The following is a 21,559-nucleotide window of genomic DNA, read 5'->3' as shown; positions in this document are numbered from 1 at the left end:
GATGGCACATGATAGGGCAAGGTTCAGATCCAGTGTTCATAATGTTCTAATGAGTCACAGTTGACTCAATGGCACATAGCAACAGCAATCTTATTCCAGTCATGAGCATTTGGTTCTCATTAAATACTTACTCTCAGATACCCTCTTGGATGAGATGTGAAGATTCTTAGTTCATTACTGGCTTCCATAAAGGAGGCAATGATCGACCATAAATTAACTCCTTTCAATGACCCATGAGGACAGGACCACCTGGCTTTTACTCCCTAGCCCAGCTTGGTTCTACAGAGATGTACACAGCCTTGGAGCTTCTGCTAAAATAGTAGGACAGTGTTGCTCTAACTCCTCTGAAGTTTGGTCGAGTTCATCTCCAGATTTTGTGTCTGTGTTTACAACGGAAACCTGCATGTGTTCAGAGCAGCTTCTGGCTTGCCGGCACGCGTGGGTGTTAACACAGACCGTGGTCCCCGTCCCCTTTTGTATTTGGGAGGACCCGGCTGCCGGTTCTAACCATATGGCTCTAAAGACCAAAGCGTAACCCCCTTGCCCTGTGTAGGCTGCGCACATGCAGAGCCCCAGTGCTTATGTTTCGCGTGGCGCCTGCTGCTTCTGGAGCTGTCACTCTCTACAGTTTTGTGTTTCTTTGCTTCAGGGACCACACAATGCTTTTTCTACTCAAAAAACTCCCGGAACTTCTGTACTCAGGCTGGTCTGTCTGTGCCACTTCTGCTGCCTGGCATTCTGCAGTTAACCACTACCATCGAGTTGCTTCTGATGCGGAGACCCTGTGAGTCACAGCCAGAGCATCCCCACAGGGTTCCCAAGGCAGTCTGTCTTTATGGAAGAAGACTGCCACATTGACTTCCCATGGAGTCTCTGGTGGATTTAAACCAATGACCTTTTGGTTAGTAGGCCATGCTTAATCCTCTGTACCACAGTACCAGTCTTCTGAAGGTCAGAAGTCTTCCATCTAACCACACCTTGTCATGACAGATTTGCTGCTGAATGAGTTCACTCAAATGCACCAGCGTGAACAGGGGAGTCCTGGGTGGCCAAGGAGTTAAATGCTTGATTGCTAACCAGTTATTGGCCATTCACACCCACTGAGAGGAAGCCCAGAAGAAAGACCAGGCAATTGCTTCTGAAAGGTCATAGCCTAAAGCCCCTATGCTGCATATGGGATCAACATGAGTCAGAAATTATTCCGTAACAAATGTTTTCATTTCTTCTTTCCCCCTTCTTTAGGGAATTGAGTGCTTTTCCCCCCATACTGATTTCACCATGTTGGGGTTTTTTGTTTTCTTTTTGAAGGAAAACACAACTTTACTAAAAGCAGTTTGATTGTAGTGCTCATTAGTGAGTTATTAGCCACTTACATTTACTTTTCATTTTTTAGTAATCTTAATTCTTGAGAGTTCAGTGAGGTGACCACGACCAGTTTGCATGAGGTTCATGCCAACCCAGGGCCACCCACAGTGTGTCAGATTAGAGCTGTGCTCCGGAAGGCTCTTGGTGGCTGGCTGATTGAGAGTAGATTACCAGGACTTTGTTCAGCACCACCTCTGTTGTTGTTGTATACTGTCTAGTTGGAGCTGACCCATAACTGAAATCTCCACTGGATTTTTTAGAGGCAGTACCTTGTATAGGAGGAGATTGCCTATCTTTCTCCCATGGAGCAAGTGATGGATTCAGACCACGCGCCTTTGGGGTGGCAGCACAGCCTCTTACCACTAGGTCACCAGAGCTCCTGGAGCCACCACCAGGTAGACCCAAACCCCCACCTTTTGGTTAACAACCAGGCACAGTAACCATTTAACTCAGGACTGAGGTGATGGTAGTAGTAATTGTCGTAGGTGTCCTAAAGTTGCCTATAATTCTTTGCAACCTTGTGAATAGCAGATCTGAGCCTTGCTCTGCGCCTTCCTCACCATCTCTGATCAGCTCAAGCCCATTGTGTCAGTCATGTGTCAGTCCATCTTTTTTGAGAGTCTCCCTCTCTTTCTTTGATGTCTTTTCCTAAGGATTGGCCTCTCTACAACATGAAGTAGTAGAGGAATCTTAATTTGGACAAGATTGATTATTATAAACTCAGCGTTGTCATTCAGGGCACAGGACATAAATATTGGATTTAATGATTTTGAAATTAAAGGTTCTTTGAACTCAGATAATGTACCCTGGCCAGTAATTTCAGTATCCCCTTGGAACTTGCTGGTATTTATTTTTTTTTAAAAAAGATTTTTTTTCCATTATTGAACCTATTCTTCCCTCCCTCCCACACCCTCCTCCAATCCACCTCTTGTTCCAGATTGTTGTCATACATATAATGCCTAATCATATCTATATTCCTTTTGGACAGTTCTTCCCTAATCTGTTTTAATGCAGTGTTCATTATCTATCCACTCTTCCCATTCTCTCTCCAACTCCCTATGTCTGTCCTATTTTATAACAGTAGTGTTATGCAGTGTTTGGCCTTTTGTGACTAAGCTATTTCACTCAGGATAATGTCTTCCAGACTCCCCATGTTGTGTAATGTTTTATGAGTTCAGTGTTTTTTCAGAGCTACCTAATATTCTATTGTGTGAATGTACCATAGTTTTTCTGACCATTTGTTTATTGATGGGCATTTAGGTTGCTTCCATCTCATTGCTGTTGTGAATAAAGCAGTAATAAACATGGATGTGCATACATCTCTTTTGAGTCCTAGCTCTAGTTTCTTGAAGTTATATTCCCAGTAGTGGTATTGCTGGATCAAATATTTCTGTTTACAACTTTTTGAGAAAGTGCCAGACCACTTTCCATAGTAACCATTCTATTTTACATTCCCAGTAGTGAGTAAGAGTTTCCGTCTCTCCACAACCTTGCCAGTATTTGTTGTTTGCTGCCCTGTTGAACTTTGCTATTGTTACTGGGATGAGATGTTACAAATCATAGTTACTTTGATTTGCATCTCTCTAAGAGCTAGTGATTTTAAATATTTCTTCATATGTTTGTTTGCCAATTTTAAATATTTCTTCGTATGTTTGTTTGCTATTTGAGTGTTTTCTTTGGTGAAGTGTTTATTCATATCCTGTGCCCATGTTGTGATTGGGTTGTTTACATTGAAGTGCCAGAGTAGTCTATAAAGTTTAGATATAAGTCTCTTATCAGGTAAGTGATTGGTATATATTTTTCCACGTCTCTGGCTGTCCTTTCACCCTGTTGGAGTTTTTTGATGTGCATAGGGATTTGATTCTTAGAAGGTCCCATTCATCTATTTTATTCTCGCCTGGTTGTAGGTTTTCATTATGCTTGGAAGACTGTTCATGCAGTAGATTTGGGCTTCTAAAGTGCTTCTTAACTTTTCTCTGATGAATTTTATAGTCTTTGATTTTACTTCTTGGTCCCAGATCCATCTCGAGTATTTAAAATTTTGAGTCCTATTACAGAGCTATTAAATCTGAAACTGCACAAGAATCTATGTTTTAATGTGCCCCCTCCAGTAATCTTGATGCTCCCTAATGTGTGACAATCCTATGTTTTAATGTGTACCTTTCAGTAATCTTGATGCTCCCTAACATGTGACAGCCAGTATTCTTAGGCATCACTGTCAAGTACAAGTGTCTGCTATGATCAGCAGCAGATGATAGAGGAACAGAGATCAAGAGACAGAATTGCACTGGAATTGCCATCCCTTGGAGCCAGCATCTAAGGCTTATGTCCAAGCTTACTGGAGGTGTGTGGAGAAATACCATAAGTGATAGGATTTATCGTTGCTGCTTTTTTTTTTTTTTACAATGGCCCAGAGCCTTGGAGATAAAAGCAGAGAACTGCTAACACACCTGAGAATCTATATTGACTGAAAAAATTATATTCTGAGTGTTTTCAAACTTTCAAACTGGACTAATATTTGTCATTTCCCTAATAAACTCTATAATTATGAATATTGTTTGTTAATCCAGTGTGACCAGTGGGAGTATTCTGTATTTGCAATGTCTAATGCAATAGCAGCTAGATACAAGAAGATACTGAGCCTTTGATATATGGCTAATGCCAGTTAAGTAACTGAAGACTTCACTTAATTTAGGTTTGTATTTAAATAGTTAGAAGTGTTTAAGTGGCTTCACATTGACACCACAGCCCTCAGGTTTGCCCTGGAGAGGATGAAGCCAGGCTGCTCCTTGGAGCCAAGGATTCTGAAGCTTCGTCTAACATACTTTGGACATGTTGCAAGGAGGGATCAGTCCTTGGAGAGGGATGTCATGCTTGTGAGGGTGGAGGGACAGTGTAGGAGAGGAAGACCCCCGATGAGATGGATTGGTTCAGTGACTGGGGTATGGGGGGTAAAGTATGTCGGAGATAGTGAGATTGGCACAGGATAGGGCAGAGTTTAGGGCTATTGTACATAGGGTTGCTGTGAGTCACAGGTGACTCGACGGCACATAACAGCACCAACAACCACCACCACCAAACACTGTCCACCATGGGTAACCATTATTGCATTTGACACATTAGTGTCACAGTGTTTAGCATCACAGCAACCATGAGTTACCTCTGTACAGCAAATGGAAAGACCAGTGCTATACCACTTAGAAGAATGTTTGACCAAAACCAATTAAAACCAGGCCTGAAGGCCGCAGACTAAAATCACCCGCCTTTGTTTTGGTAGCATAACTTTCTATCCACCAGAAATAATGTGGAAGTTTTACACTTGGGGAAATATTCACAGTGTCTGTGTATTGAATCAGGGCCTACAGTGAGTGTGTAAGGCTGGGATGATTCAGACAAGTGCCTGGTCCACCACACCTCGGGGTTCTCAGCTCTCAGTTTGCCTTTTGACCATTTGTGTGCACCTGGGGACAGCTGTCAGAAGCTGGGAGGAATGTTCACTATTTACTTATACATAAAAATAATTTTTCTTTCTGTTGTGTCACATAGATATCTTTAAAAAAAAAATCCATCTGAATATTTTGAGTGGTGAGAGATGGCTACTCCCTCTCGTGGAAGCCCAAACTGTTCATGCCCTGTGTGTATGTGCTTGTTTTGACTTAACTTACCTCCTGATATGACTCATACTGTTGACTGGTTATTGTTCATGAGCAGTTTGAGTAGGACTGTCTTTTATTGGTTATTTTAACTTTTTTCTAAACACAAGAACTGTTTCCATTTACTGACTTGTTTGGCTGCTTTGTTTGGCTTAGTTTTTCTTACTGTGATAATAAGTATGTGTGTAGCAAAACATCTGTCATGTCAGCATTCTTCACATGTTCAGCTCAGGGATGTGTTCGTCATATCATGCAAACATCACCATTATCCCTTTCCCGATTTTCCACAGACTTAACAGAAGTTCATTGTTCTCTGTGCAGTGAGTCCTTTTCCCCTTGCTCTGCTGCTGACCCTTGTTTTGTGCCCTCAAGTCAGAACTGACTCATAGTAGGAGAGTTCCCATCTTTCTCCCATGAAGCAGCTGGTGGATTCCAACTTCCTGCCTTTGGTTCAGCTTCTCACCGGTTAGGCCACCAGAACACCCTAATGCTGACTCCTGTTGTGGTGCACCATCCTGCCACAACTGATTTATAGCTGACCCACCAGTGTCTTTTCAGAGGCAGTAAATTGCCTGGGAACAGATTGCCCGCATCTCTCCCTTGGAGCAGCTGGTGTATTTGAACCACATGCCTTTAGGTTGGAAGTGCAGTGTCTTACTACTAGGTTACAAAAACTCCCTCATAACTCATAATAAACTTAGATACGTATCTGGTTGCCTCTTCTGAATATGAGGAGTTCTGGTGCTATAGTCAGTATTGAATTGTGCTGAAAACCTAAAAAGGAATTGGCAGTTCAATTCCTCCAGCTGTTTTTTTTGAGAAATATGGGTCATTCCCTAATACTAAGATTTACAACCTCAGCAACGTGATGGAGGGCCAGTGTGAGTTGGAAGCAACTCAATGCAATGGATTTATTTCTTCAAAATAGCTCTTGTAAATATAATCAGAGTTGCCTCTTTTAGACTGACTGATTTCACCTCTTCTTTTGTAATTTCCTGTTTTAAAAATGGCACGTTTCTCTTACTTTCACTCTAAAATAGTGAAGTGTTAGGTGCTGGGAATCTGGCACTGTGCATATAATAAGTGTTTTGTCAATGTTGATTGAAAGAATGAAAGCTGCCCCATCCGTATTGGTTCACATATACATTTCCTCTTTTACCATGGCTGGGGGGAAATGCTCTATAGTTTAGGAAGAATATCAACTGCTTACTTCTTTTGTTCCTGCTTGAATGGCTTATTCAACCAGAAAGCCACATGCACACCAAAAGGCAGCGAGAGGTTTCGTAAATTGAATGTGGGGTTATTGTTTGTGTCTCCCAAACAAAGCCCTAAATCACATTTAGCATAATTTGTGGTTTTAAATTGGACTGATTTAGCAAGGAGAGTGAAATAATCTCTCATCCTGTCAAAAAGGCGATACCTTCAGACCTGCATTTAATTGCATGGGCAAAGTAACTTTGGGAAGGTGGCAGTAATTCTGGCCGCATTACTCTTGGTTTGTGGTTAAATTGAGATCATCATTTTCTCCTGGTTTCACTAACTTTCTTTATTGCTCTTTAAACTAATCAGATGAATTGCTGTGCAAGAAAGCTTAGTGGTGGCTGGAGGGTATGTAGGGGGGAGGCGGGTGCTCTCTGAGGCTCTGGCTTGGTTATTTGTACAGCTGCGTTCTGCACACTTGCTGGTCTGGTGAGAGATGCGGTAAGATGACACTGGTAAAGTCTGATGGTTTTCTTTGTGCTCATTGACACAATTGACTAATTGCATAAATTATGTTGTTGAGTGTGGCCAAACCAATTCTGACTCCTAGTGACCTTGTGTGACAGGAGAGCTGCCCCGTGGGTTCTTCTAGGCTGTGATCTTCCCTGGAACAGGTCTCTAGGCTTTTCTCCTGCAGAGCCATCAGGTGGATTTGAACCATCAGCCTTTTGGTTAGTGGCCAAATGCTTAACCATAGGGACGCTCAACAGCCACAAACGTACTTCTGCAGTCACACTGCCTTGACCTACCTCTGAAGAATTCAAAGTGATCCAAGAGTAGTTTCCAGAGGTAGTACCCTGCTGCCTCATTATTCCAACAGAATCAGTCCTTTGTCACTATCTCCACAACCAGCCACTGCAGTAACTAATCAGTCCCACTCATCGTCACCTTCCATTTGGCTGCCTGCCTCCACTTTATATTAGTCCAGAGTGTTCCAGTTCCTCACAGTACCTTCCTCCAATGGAAGCATTTCCCTTGCCTTTTACCAAGCTTCCCTCAAAAAGAAACCAGGTCAGAGATGCATTAGACATTTCATAAAACTGGAAATTATGACTCAGAACTCTAGAGAACAGTGTGCTTGTCCTTTTTGTGTTTATTCTCTCTGGGGCTAATAAATCAGAGCTGCTACATATGCTTAAATATTGTAGATGCATGTTTGGTGTTTCATAGACACCTTTGGTGTGATTTTATGCAGGGCTGCTGCGGCTGTGTCCAAGTGGAGACGTAAACAGTACCAGATCATCTGAATAGTCCTGATGATTTTGGTTTACGTGAATCAAAGCCAATAGCCAGTAGCAAGTATTGTAGAAATGTTGACTCTACAAATGGTGATATGGATTCAAATCAATGAAAAATATTTTAGTTACTAATTTAGAGTTAGTACTATCACAATAAAGATACCTTTTACATTTACATTTGGATTTTCAAGTGTATTTTCCCAGGAAGGGGAGATTTCATAGGTTCTTGGTTGTGTCATTTAACCTTTGATCTAGATACTAGTATTCATATCATGCTATTTAGTTAGCGTTTCATATTTCTATGTGATAACAGAGTGTTGATCTGTTGCTAATCTTATGTAACCTTTGTGTGTATGTGTGTCAGTCAAGGTGTATTACTCAAGGGACCAGGACCCAAAGCTGGCTAAGTTTTATGTTTCCTCATTTATGGTTTACATTACTGTGATTTAGAACAGTGTTGAGAGGACATCTGTTTTGGATTGAATTGTGTTCCCCCAAAATATGTGTTGTAAAGGTCAGCCTCAGTACCTGTGGTTATAATCCCATTTGAGAGAGGATTGTCTCTTGTTATATTAATGACAAAGGATTCCTGCAAAATGTATTTTAAGTCAATCTCTTTTTGAGATAAAAAAAAGATTAAACAAACCAGGAAAAAAGCAGAGACAAAGGAAAAGAGATGCCCAGACACATGAAGATTGCCCAGGAGCAGAAGTTCAAAGGCACAAGGACCCCTCCTAAGAGTTGGCTAGAGTGAAAGCATTCCCCTAGGGCTGGTGCCCTCAATTCGGACTTCTGTTCTGAACTGCAGGCAGCACACCACAGGAGCTACAGCTGTTGACCTGTGATGAAAAGAGAAGGACCCTCCCTGAACCAGCTTGAAGATCAGCAGGGCTATTAGAAAGAGCATGGGGTGTAGAGTCTCTGGCTTTCCAATGGTGAGGCCACAGTCTCCAGAATCACAAATGGTGGGGCCACAGCTCTCTAAGGTTTAAAGAGTAGGGTTTTCTGACTTGATTTAGGCTGCTGTTAAGGTGTGTAAGGGATATGATCCCACCACTCAGATCTGAGGTGTTGGAGCTGCCACGTCTAAGGGGCAGAAGAATGGGACCTGTCAGTGCTGAGAGTGTGGGGTCCACACTCAGGTGACCAAGGGAATTCATTCAGAATCCAGAGAGCATGGTCAATACGCAGAGTGTGAATGACAGGGCTATTGCCCAGGTGGCCTCAGAGGATTGTTAAATTGTGATCTGAGTGAAAATTTATAAACATATTTGTTTTTCAGTGAATCATTTACACATATTTTGTTTTATAACATTAATTGCAATGCCCACAATGTAATATCATTTTCTCTACTTCTCCTCTGCAATTCTCATTTCCATTATCCTTCTGTCCTACCCTGTCCTGCCTTCAGGGATTTATCCTTGGGCAGGTGTTGCTCATGACTTTATATGGTTTGTTATTCTAAGAAGTGAGTACCTTCTAAGTGCAGCTGGTCGCCTTGGAGGCCTGCTTACTCGATTGAAAGTTGAGCCATAAGTATGAGTTTTGTTCCAAGTTTGAAGGGTGACTAAGGTCCATAGTTTGGAAGTTCCACTCTTCTCTACCAGACTCGTGAACCTGGCCCTTTTTTTTTTAACTGTTTTTGAGCTTTGTTATATATTTTCCCCACTCTTTTAGAACTTTCTACTGTGATCCCTTTGAAGGAGGTCAGTGGTGGTAGCCCAGCACGATCAGATTCTTCTGGTCCGGGGTTTGTGTGGCCCATTAGGCCTTTGGATATATTTTTTTCCCCTCTTATGTGTTCCAGACAGGAGGAGGCCTATAATTGTAGAGGATTCATTTCAATCCTTAAGAGTTAATGCAAACGATTTTGTTTTGGATTTGCTTGATGTCCTTTATCCTTCTTTCTTTCCAGTTGGGTAATGGAAGTGTATACATTGTGCCTGTTCCACTATTGTGCTTTATTTAGAAATAGAGAAGCTGTATTCCATACCTGCCAGTTCCTCAGATAAAGAGAAATTCTGCCCCATGGATGGAGTGTGCCTTCAGTCTTGAGATGTTAGAGTAATGTAATATGGTGAATATGCCTTACATGTAGCAGAGAGCCGAGTTTTGGGTATCAAATAGTGGAATGTTATAAATTTACTTTCGTCCTTCTAAAATAAAGGATATAAATTTACATGACTTCTATATTACCTCTGTGATTGTGTTTATAATCCTATTTGGGAATAGATTGGCTTTTGTTATGGTAATGAGACAGGATTAGTGTTGGGCCATGTGTTAAGTCCGTCCCTTCTGAGATAAAAAAGGAATTAGACAAGCAGAGATGGGAGAAGAGTGATTGTTAGGCCACATGAATATTGGCCAAAGAGAAGCTCCAAGAGACAAGGTTCTTCTTCCAGAGGTGACAGCGAGGTGCCTTCCCCTGGAGCCCACACCCTGAGTTTCTGTTAGTTAGAGATTATGGAGTATTTCTGTTACAGCAGCACTGAGACAACAGCTCTTCAGATACGTATTATTTAAACAGCTTGATGAATGTCTCCTCACACAGGGAAGAAGTTGAGATTTACTCTTTCTCCTGGTAACAGTGCCATGAATGGAAGGTAGAGAGCTTACTGGACATCATATAACAATTACAGGTGTATGGCTCTTAACTTTCACTTATGATCTGTTGTGGCTAAGAGTCTCTCACTTGCCCTCTCTTACTTGCTGCTTCCTTCCTTTTGGCCTATCTGGTGCAAATATTGTAGACAGTTATCTGATCTCACAAGAAGAAACACTTCCACTCGTCGGTGAGTTATTACCTGGGAAAAGCTTACAGGAAAATTAATACAAATCCTGTGTGAATTACATAATTATATTGGAGTTATATCTGTCTTTCATTTGAATGAAAACCAAAGAAAGTGAGTTGCTGGCATTCCTTGCTAGAGGAGAGGTTTCCGTATTCACACTTGGCTCTCTTGTTTCCCCAGCTGTGCCACCAAACGTAGCAGAGCTGAAGAACTTGGAAGTGCTTAACTTCTTTAATAACCAGATTGAGGAGCTGCCCACACAGATCAGCAGTCTCCAAAAACTCAAACACCTGAACCTTGGGTGAGTATTAATGAGGGGAAACAAAGCAGAACTGGGAGTTGGAGTGGGAATGGTGTGAATAAGGGGAAGGCATGACGATATCCATGCACACCCACTGCTGTGGGGTGGATTCCCCGGCATAGTGACCCTCCATCGGGCTCCCACAGCTCTATATTTTTAGAGAAGACTGCCCATCTTTCTTCTGTGGAGTGGCTAGTGTATTTAGACCGCAAATCCCTGGCTTAGAGCCCAACACATTCTGCACTCCACCATCAGTGGAGTTACTAAACTATTATACACATTATGCAGTCCACTGTCAGTGCATGACTGAACTAACAATCTCATTGTCATTGAGTTGGAACAGACGCGTAGCTGAGCCTCCAGCAGGTTTTCAGAGGCTCTGAGTTGTGCAGGAGGTGATTGCCCTTCTTTTTCCTGTGGACCCACTGGTGGCTTTGAACCGCCTGTCTTCACGTTGGCAGTGCAGCTCCTTACCAGCACATCCTCATTAGTGCATAGGAGGAGCTAAGTCCTAATTTCTTTTTATACTTTACATTTTAGAAGAAGTTTTATTGTTTTAATAAATAGTTTGGCCTGCATAGTATATATTTGTTTAAGAGCTAATTTGAGAAGCTATTTGTTGGTATAATAATTTTGTGTTTATTGTTTGGTTTTCTTTTTTTACTGTATTTTATTTTTAATAAAATTTTATTTTCATTATGTTGACCAAGAAGATACTTATCTGCATTGCATTTCTGTCATTAGGGGCAGGTACTTGAATCGAGCTATAACATTGTTGATTATTAACCTGTATCTTGAAGTACAGATTGTTCACAGGGCATCTTGTTCTGCAGAAAGAAGAGGATACATTTTCTAACACTGCTTCATTAATTCTTGCTGTCCTTTCAAGTAGTAGAGAGGTTATAATCCCTTATCTTTCTTTATATAAAGGAGAGGAGAAGAGTTTTGATTCAGCTGAGGTTGCAGAACCAGGGAATAGTGAATTATGATAATTCCTTATGTTTCTATATAGCTTTATAGTTTTGAAAGTCATTTTGCCAATATTTGACCCTCTCCACAATTGTGCAGTGGAGAGGGCAGACTTAAGTGTTTCCATTTTACAGAGAAATAGCCAGGCTCTCGTAGAGAAGGTAAGTGCCGCAGTCCCGATGGCCCTGCCAGTTAATGGCTGAGCTGAGAGAAAGACCATTGGTGTGATTCTGGGCTCTTATTAGACACCAGAGTCTACTGGAACTTTGACTTTGTCTTTAAATTCCATCTTCATTGTTGTAGCTATTAGTCAAAGCTGCCCACTGATGCGTCATTCTCCATGTGAAGTAATATATCCACTAAATTATAGTCAATAAATACTCATGTTAGTGATGTGCATGGAGTGACAATAGATGTCAGTCAGGTATGTGTCAATTTAATATGATGCAATAATAGAAATAATATTTCATTCACAGGAAAGTTTTTTAGTTCATTCTTCCAATGAGAAGTTTGTCTAGATGCCTTATTTGGAAACCCACTATTGCTTGACAGTCTTTTCAAGATCCATGAGCATTTTTATCCCTAAAACCTGAGGGAAGGGAAATGTAAAGGGGGTGTTGTTGTTGTTGTGTACCGTCAAGTCAGAACCGACCCATAGCTGACCCTCCAGCAGGTTTTCAGATGCAGTTAATCACATGGGAGGAGATCACCCATCCTTCTTCCTTGGAGCAGCTGATGGCCTATAACTGCATATTTTCACGATTGTAGTGCAGCTTCTTGCCACTAGGCCACCAGAGCTCCCTAATGTAAGGGTGGTGGTTTTTGTTGATTGCCTTTGAGTCAAGCAATGAACAAAAGGGCTGAAGCCCCTCTACAACTATAACATTTATCAAAGTTCATAGAGTTTCCAGAGGCATGTTGTTAGGAAGTGGATGCCACTCTTGCCTTCACAATGTAAGGGTAGGGGAACCCATTTTAAATCAGATAGGTTCCCACTTACCCTAGTAGGTTTAGATACTGTATGCCCATCTGACAGAGCAGAAGAAAGGGTCCCAAACTGATCTTTTTTTGGGGGGTTATTTCTTTAGTCTTAATGCTTAATGCTTAATTTGAATGTGAGACTGAAGCTAAAACAACTTACTTTTTTCTTTTATTTTCTGTTAATTTCTTCAAATATTTATTGATTGATTTATACATCGTTGTTGTTGTTGTTTGGTGCCGTCGAGTCGTAGACGACTCATAGTGACCCTGTGAACGAACGGCCTGAGCACTGTTCGTAAGTTTCCGGAGGCAAGCCATTTCAGAAGTGGATGCCGCTCCTGCTTCCAGGCTTGATTTAGTTGGGAAGCTCCAGCCAACACTGTCCACCATGGGTGCCCATTACCACGACTGGCACATCACTGTCACAGGCTTTAGCATCACAGCAACCATGAGTTACCTCTGTACAGAAACGCACAGACCAGTGCTATACCACCTAGAAGAACGTTTGACAGGAAAACAATTTGAACCTAGCCAAGGGCCGCAGATGAAAATCACCCACCTTCGGCTTGGTAGCATAACTTCCTTTCCACTAGGCCAGCGTAGCTCTCTCTTTGTCTTTGTCATTGTTATTGTTGTTTGGTGCCATCGAGTCGTAGATGGCTCATAGTGACCCTATGAACGAACAGCCTGAGCAATGTTATACATACACACATATATTTCTTTTTGTTACTGTTATGTGCTATACTGTTAGAATTGATGCCTAGCCGACCCTTTAGTGGGTTTTTAGAGGGTTTTTAGAGGCTACAAATCACACAAAAGGAGATTGACCATCTTCCTCCCACGGAGCAACTGGTGGACACAAACCACTTGTCTTTAGGCTGGCAGTACTATTTTTTAAAAAAATACTGTGATTGTAACAGAAGTTTACAGAAAAGTTGGATTTTCATTCATTCATTGCTGCATGTTTCCCTGCTTCCCCTTTTCATTCCCCTCTTCCTCAGTCCACTTTGCCATGCACCTCTTATTCCGGACTCTTGTATTCCTTTTAAAAAATTCTTTTCTTTTTCTGTTCCAATGCAGTGTTCGTTATCTATCCACTTTTTTCACCCATGTTGTGTAATGTTTTATGAGTTCATTGATTTTCAGTGCTGTGTAGTATTCCATTGTGTGAATATACCATAGCTTTTCTTTCCATTCATTTGTTGATGGGCATTTGGGTTCTGTTTGAGTGATGGCTCTGGTTTTAAGGTGTATTTCTAGTAGTAGAATTGCTGACTCAAATAATATTTTTTTTTCAGATGGTAATTTTATTTCCTACTTTTTGAGAAAGCACCAGACCATCTTCCATAGTGGTTGCACCATTTTACACTCCCACTGCATTGAGTAAGAATTCTAATCTCTCCACAACCTCACCAGCACTTATTGTTTGCTGCTCTGTTGAACTTTGCTATTGTTGTTGGGACAGTGTACTCTTCGTTCACTAATGAATCAGATGTGTGTATGTGTGTTGTGTAGCTCTGATGGGTTAATGGTGAGGAGTGGCATTCCTAACCAGAAGACACACAGTTCAAATCCACCAGCTTCTCCATGGGAGAAAGGTGGAAAATCTTCTGTGTGTTTCACTGCATCTGAAAACCCATGAGAGGGTCAGCTGTGACTCAGTTCTAACACAACAGCTTGTAATAAAGAGAACAAGCAGATATGTCTTACAGAAAGTGCAACCAGAGTTGTCCTTGGAGGCAGGGATGGCATCGCTTCATCTCACATACTTTGTACATGTTGGGCATGTTGGCAGAGCAATTCCTTAGAAAGGAACATGCTACTTTGAAAGGTAGAGGGTCAGCAAAAGAGAGCAAAATTTTCAGTAAGAAGAATTGACGCAGTGACCACAACAATGGGCTCAAGTGTGTTAAAGATGATGAAGATGGCTCAAGATGATACAGTGTTCAGATCTGATGTTCATAGAGTCATTCTCTACTTGATGGCACCCAACAACAACAGCAGCAGTGGGTTGGACAGTTAGTGAAGATATTATATTAGCTTCCAGACAAGCAGGGACAGAGTCAGTGGAGGCAGAGGAGGGACTGTGAAAAATATGTAGGAGGTGAAATTGACAAGACAGTAATTGATGGGATGGGATGGCATTTAGACTGCTGTCTTAAGTAGATGAAATAAGAATGTGCATGGAAAACAGGTGTAGGAAGAAGATGATGAGCTGAAGTTTTGTTCAGTTGCGTTTAAAGTTCCAAAGGACAGAGTTGTAAACTCTTTACTCTATGTGTATTAGTTGCCTCCTTGCCCACATTGAAGCTGTTTGCATTTTGGCTCCCTGTGCTTTATTGATTGTATAAAATAAGGTGGCAGCAAAGATGTTGTCAAAGCTTGAGCAAGGTTCTTAGTTCCCTGGGCATGGAATTAAGATGAGTTTCAGTATGGTTACACAAGCCAAGGATTGTAGGTAGGTCACTAAATGGTTCATGTAGAAACTGTTGAATTGGTATATGTTTTACCATATCTGTTCTCAACAACAACAAAATCAACTAAGAAAAGTAGATATATATATATATATCTCACGTTAAGCTCATAACTGACCCGTCTTTGAGTTTCTAAGGGTATAAATTACATGAGGGACTGCTCATATTTCTCTTGAGGAGCTTTTGGTGAACTTGTATCCCCAGAGAGGTGTGACCTTTGCATTAGCATTACAGCTCCATGCAGATCACTCCCCTAGAGCTCTGTGTGTATGTGTGTATATACACATAGACACAGAAACAGAGAGAGATAAACATATACCACTAGAGTTACACATACACACAAAAAAATATGCACATAATATATATACACACACACATATATATATATATGTTCATATAATGTGCATGTATATTTCTAGCTATCTGTGTGGATCAGAAAATCAAAAGGGCTGAACTCTCTTGGAATTTCTTAAGATGAAGGAACTGAAGAAAAAATTCAAGCCCTCGAATTGTAATACGTAAGGATGTTATGGGCAGAATATTGAATGATCCAAGGAGCGTTAAAAGAAGATGGAAGGATTATACAGAATTACTGTATCAAGAATAATTGGCTGACACAGAAGAATTTCAAGAAACAGCATGTGAACAAGAGGCAATGGTGACGAAAGAGGAAATTCAGGTTTCTCTGAAGGAATTGGCCAAAAACAAGGCCCCAGCAATTAATGGAATACCAGTTGACATATTTCAACAACCAGATGCTGCCCTGGACGTGTTCACCAGGTTTGCAGTTTTGGCTCTCTGTGTTTTATTGACTGTGTAAATCTGGAGGATAACTACATAGCCAACTGATGGGAAGAGATCTATATTTATTCCTATTAAAAAAATGGTAACCTGACAGAGTGTGGAAATTATCAAACAATATCATATGCAAGCAAGATCCTGCTGAAGATTGTCCAAAAACAACTGCAACAGTCCATTGACCGAGAACTACCAGTAAGACAAGCTGGGTATAGAAGAGATTGCGGCACTAGAGACTTTATTGTGAATGTCAGATGGATCTTGGTCATAAGCAGAGTACCAGAGGCATGTCTACCTGTGTTTCATTGACTATGCAAAGACATTTAACTGTGTGGATTACAACAAATTGAGGAGAATGGGAATCCCAGAACACTTGATTGTGTTTATGCGAAACCTATACTCGGACCAGGAAGCAGTCCTCAGAACAGAGCAGGAAAACAGTGCATGGTTCAAAATGAAGAAAGGAATACATCAGGAATGTGTCCTGTCAACATACATTTTTTAATCTATATGCAGAATAGATCATTTGGGAGACTGGGCTCTGTGAAGAAAAATGTGGCATCAAGATTGAAGGAAGTCTCGTCCACTACTTGCGATATGCAGGTGACACAACCTTACTTGCCGAAACTGAGTAGGACTTGCTGCAGAAAGTCAAGGACTGTAGTCTTCAATATGAATTGAAGACATACATTAAAGACAAATATCAAGAAGACAAAGATTCTCCCCACTGGGCCAATTGGCAGCATCATGATAGATGGGGAGATTGAGGTTGTTAACAATTATAGCTTGCTTGGTTCATAATCAACACTTTTGGTACCAGCAGACAGGAAATCAAAAGATGATTTGCACTGGGAAAATCTGCTGTCTAGGACTTCTCCAGGGTACTGAGAAGCAGCAATGTCAGTCTGGAGACTAGCATGTGCCAGATCCCAGGCCATGACCTTTGCAATTACTTGCTATACATCAGAGACCTGGATTAAAGATAACAGAAGAAGAATCAATGCCTTTGAGTCGTGGTGCTGGAGAAGAGTATTGAACATGTCATGGACCTCCAAGGGAACAAGCTGGTTTATCTTAGACTGAAACCAAGTTTCTTTTTGGACGTTAGGATTTTGAAGCTCCAACTCATATACTTAGGTCACGTGGCCAGGAAGGACTAGTTTTTGGAGAAGGACAGCATGCTTAGAAGGGTGGAGGGACAATGCAGGAAAGGAAGATTCTGGATAAGACAGATTGATATAGTAACTTGAGGTAATGGAGATAGGTGTGTTGGAGTCAGTGAGACTTGCTCAGGATAGGGCAGGCTTCAGAGCTGTTGTACCTAGGGCAGCTGTGGATCAAAGGCAACTTGATAGCACATAACAACATCTCTCTCTCTCTGTTTAGAAGGAAGTTCTGCTTTCCAGTATAGTTAATAGAGTATTGCACTGCTTACTCTAAGGCAGCCCATTTAAATCTACCAGCTGCTGTATGAGAGAAAGATGATCTGTCTCCTCCCATGTGATTTACAGCCTCTGAAAACTTGCTGGAGTGTCAGCTGTGAATTGGCTCTGACATGGTAGCACATAAATGTCTGTCTGTCTATCTATCTATCTATCTATCATCTATCTAATCTATCTCTCTATATATATCTACAAAGGGTTTCAATAAAGGATCCTTTCTTCAAGTAGCATAAAAAATCGTACATGAACAATACAGTACAAGGTAGGGAGGACCACTTGGAATTCAAAGCAGTAGCGTAAACATATGCACACAGGAGGTCGTAAAGCATAGAACAAGACCATCATGATGTGTATATTGTCTAAGCAATAAACACAACGAACCAGAATTCTAAGCAATAAACACAACGAACCAGAATTTTTCTTTAAAGCTTTCTGTTGTTTTGCCATTCATTTTGATAACCTAGAACATTTTTAAGACCTAGAGTTTTTTCAAGACCTAGATTCTTAAGATCCAGGAGATCTTTTTTGTATATGTATCTGAATAAGTAAAAATAAATTTAGTTATGTTCTTAATACTTTAAATATGGTTCATTTTATAGCTTTATTGCCCTCTTTCCATCCTCTCCCTCAAAGTAAAGCCATGTTGGTAATTCTGTCTTGATTAGCATGACCACAGAAGTACCATATCCCGCCACTGTTGAATAACTATAGAGATTTCCACTAAACACAGTGTTGTAAATGTAGGTGTCTTTCTGTTTGTTTTTTGTTTGGCTGGTTGTTTTATTTGATAAGTGAGGAGATCATTGCTGGAGACAGGAAAGGAAACTGCCCGTAGCCAAGATTTTATTGATGCAGGAAGAGATCAAGAGGACCTCAGGGGAGCAGATAAACCCCACAAGGGAAATAATATCACAGACCTGCTGAGGCCTTTTGAAAAAGAGAAGAAAAAGATGTCAAGTGACTTCAGCCTAGCTAGTTTTTATACATTTCTTCTTCATAGATAGGCAGCATCCCATTTCCATTAGGCGTGAAGAATGTTCATATACAAACAGAAGAATTTCTACTATTTACCACAGTTGAGTCATAAATAGCATTATTTTTAGACACTTAAAAGGACCTGAGGTTAGTTTAATGTAGTTTAAATAAAAAAAACATTCATACTTGAAAATTTTCTGGTTATCCAAAATTGTTCCCTCCTAAGGTGTACCTGCCTATTTAGCATTGAGTAAAATTCTCTATAAAATCTCTTGAAATTCAATTGTAGTTACCGCTGTGGCTTCCTGAAGACCCCTTTATGCAGCACAGTTTGTGTTGGGTGCTGCACATGTGTTCTCTCTCGTCTTGCCAACAGTCCTACAGTGAGGTATTGTACTCCTGAGGACGTTTGGTCTTAGAGGGGTTGATTGCTTTTCCCAAGGTCATCTAGCTGGAAAGTGTTAAAGTTGGACGTCACTACTAGCTGCCTCAGACTTTAAAGCACTGTTCTTTTACTACCCCGACTGTAACCTCTCATAGAAACTTCACATGCTGGTGTTCTCAGGGAGAGATCCTGAAAATAGGTCACACAGGGGCTGAGAGTTATTAACATCCGACCTGTCAGTCTGTGGAGAGAGATGCTGCTGGGGGAGCAGGGGCTGGTGGCTGGAGAGACAGCGGTCTCTGTAGTTCCTTGTGTGATTTCTAACTGGGGCTATTCCTACCATTCTTTCTAGTTCCACTGAAGCCCTTGTTTAGTGTTGCTGTGTGCTGTGGAGTCGAGGTCTTATTCTGACCTCCATCAGTCCGATGTGATGGAGTAGAACTGCCTCATAACATTTCCTATTCTGTAATTCTTTCTGGAAGTAGGTCTCCAGGTCTTTCTCTCTTGAACTGCCAACTTTTGTTTAGTAGCTGAGGCTTAGCCTAAGGGGCTTCCTTTCTACTCTCCAGATTAATTTGTCCACTGCTGTTTCTACTTCCAGCTCCTGAGTATGGGTGAGAGAGAGCTCTGTAAATTCCTCTCAGGCTGGTTACTTGTGTAAAGAAGAAGTCAACTTCTGTTTTGGTTAGAGTTTGTTACCAAGAGGTGAAGCAGGTTTGATAAAGATTCACTCCTTAGGTCAGAAGTTAAACTGAGAAGCCTGCAATCCGTGAATATCCTGAATCTTCTTTTTTCTAGTGAGTTTTTCTCTAGAACTGTATTTAAGGAAAGAAGCCCATAATGTATGTATCTGTGCTTTTCTCACCCTAATTTTCTCTTTGCATTTACTCAGAATTCTTGTCTCAGAGTCCAGGAATGAGGTGTGACCCAGGCTATCCTCAGTAGAAAAAGAAATACTTGTTACTTTACATCTCTTAGCCTCCTTCTCTCTCTCATCACTATAGAATTAATTCTGGACTCCAATCTGTCTATGAGGAGCTCTGGTGGGCTAGTGGATGGGAAGCTGCACCATCAAACTAAAGGCAAGTGGTTCGAATTTACTTGCTGCTTCTTGGGAAGAAGATAGGCATTCTCCTCCCAGGCAGTTTACATTGAAAACCCACTGGATTAGCTACGAATAGGTTCTGATTTGTTAGCAGTGAATTTTTTTATTTGCCTCTAAGACCTCTGATGTTATAATCTGTAATGGTTATACTATTAGCCATAAGATCACTCACCTACAGTTTGAATCCACCAACAGTTCTTTGAGAGAAAAGTTGGTGGTCTCATTAAGATTTGTTGCTTTAGACACTTAGCTGCGTGCCACTCTGATTGAGAACCTACTCATGGCAGTGGGTTTGGAATGAGCCTTTATTAAAAAAATACAGTTTTGGTGTTACTGTTATTAGATGCTATCAAGTCTACAACTCATAGTGATGAACAATAGATGTGAACCTTGTCATGCCCTGTGCCATCTTTGTAATCTCTGTCTTGTTTAAGTCAATTGTAGAAGTTAGTGTCATTCCATCTCATTGAGAGCCTTCCTCTCTTTTGGTAACTTTCCACCTTCCTAGCATGATGCCTCTCTCCAGGGCCTGGTTTCTCTTGAAAATATGCTAGAAGTAAGTGAGGTGAAGTTTCTTGCCTCTAAGCAGCACTCTGGCTGCACTTCCTTCAGGATTGATTTGTTTGTTTCAATAAACTGCTAACAAGCAGTTCCCTGATATATTCAATACTCTTCTTCAATACTGCAATTTACAGGTATTAATTCTTTTTCTGTCATCCTTATTTGTTGTTCAACTTTCATATGTATAGGAAGCAATTGAAAATACCATGGCTTGGATTGAATGCACCTTAGTCTTTAAACTGCCTTCCTTGCTCTTTAGCAAGGTCCTTGACAGATTTCCCTAGTTCAATACGTCTTTTGATTATTTGAGTGCTGCTACCAATGATGCTGTTTGTGGATCGATGTAAAATGAAATCCTTGACAAAGTCAGTCTTTTCTCCATTCTTGGTGATGTCTGTTACTTCAGTGATGAGGATTTTTGTTTTCTTGATGTTGAGATGTAATCCAAATTGCAGGCTACACTGTTTGATCTTCTTTAGTAAGTAAGTCTTCTTTCATCAAGCAAGTTTGTGTCATCTGCATAATGTAGGTTATTGATATGTCTTCCTCCAATCCTGATGCTACATTCTTATTCAAGTAGTTTCGATTCCCAAATTATTTGCTCAGTGTATGGGTTGAATAGGTGTGGAGAATGGATACAAACCTGAAGCACATGTTTCCTGATTTTAAGCCATGCAGTGTATCCTTGTTCTGTTCAGACAACTGGTGCTTGATCAGTGGGTAGGTTTTGCATGAGCACGATTAAGCATTCTAGGATAACCATTCTTCTCAGTGTTATCCATAATTTGTTATGATTCACACAGTCAAATGCCTTTGCAAAATAGGAGAAGGTCAGTATAAAAGCAGAAGACCCGTGTTGAGATGGATTGACATAATGAACGTGGTAGTGGAGTGAGATGAGTTGGAAAGGGTGAAGTTTACTCAGGAGAGGACAAGTTTCAGAACCTTTGTTCTTAGTAGCACTGTGAGTGGTAGTTGACTTGATGGGATATAACAACAACAATCTGTAAAATACAAGTGAGTATCCTTCAGATTTTCTCTGCTTTCTGGCAAGATTCACCTGACATCAGCAATGACCTCTTTTATGTCATAGGCTTTTCTTTCTTTTTTTCTTTTTCTCTTTTTTCTTTTTTTTTCTTGAAATTAACCAGGGGATAGCACTCACACAGTCCCCCACTACCACAAATTATGCAGTCAAGTTTCCCGCATTTGGGGAAATCGCAGGGGTCAGCACACCCCAAGTGCAATGGGTGAGCCTCA

General features: G+C 40.9%; 1 protein-coding gene across 1 annotated transcript in view; it reads left to right on the top strand.

Annotated features, from left to right (window-relative positions):
• Positions 1-21,559, top strand: part of RSU1 (Ras suppressor protein 1) — a 327,531-nt gene that overhangs the window by 61,645 nt on the left and 244,327 nt on the right. The window contains exon 3 of the mRNA XM_006894295.1: positions 10,489-10,609. Coding sequence (XP_006894357.1) covers positions 10,489-10,609 — 121 coding nt within the window. The remainder of the gene's footprint in view (positions 1-10,488; positions 10,610-21,559) is intronic.

This window comes from Elephantulus edwardii, unplaced genomic scaffold, assembly GCF_000299155.1.
Source record: "Elephantulus edwardii isolate Elephantulus edwardi_28Jun2011 unplaced genomic scaffold, EleEdw1.0 scaffold00139, whole genome shotgun sequence".
NCBI classification, from domain to species: domain Eukaryota; kingdom Metazoa; phylum Chordata; class Mammalia; order Macroscelidea; family Macroscelididae; genus Elephantulus; species Elephantulus edwardii.
This window is presented reverse-complemented; position numbering and strand designations above follow the sequence as displayed.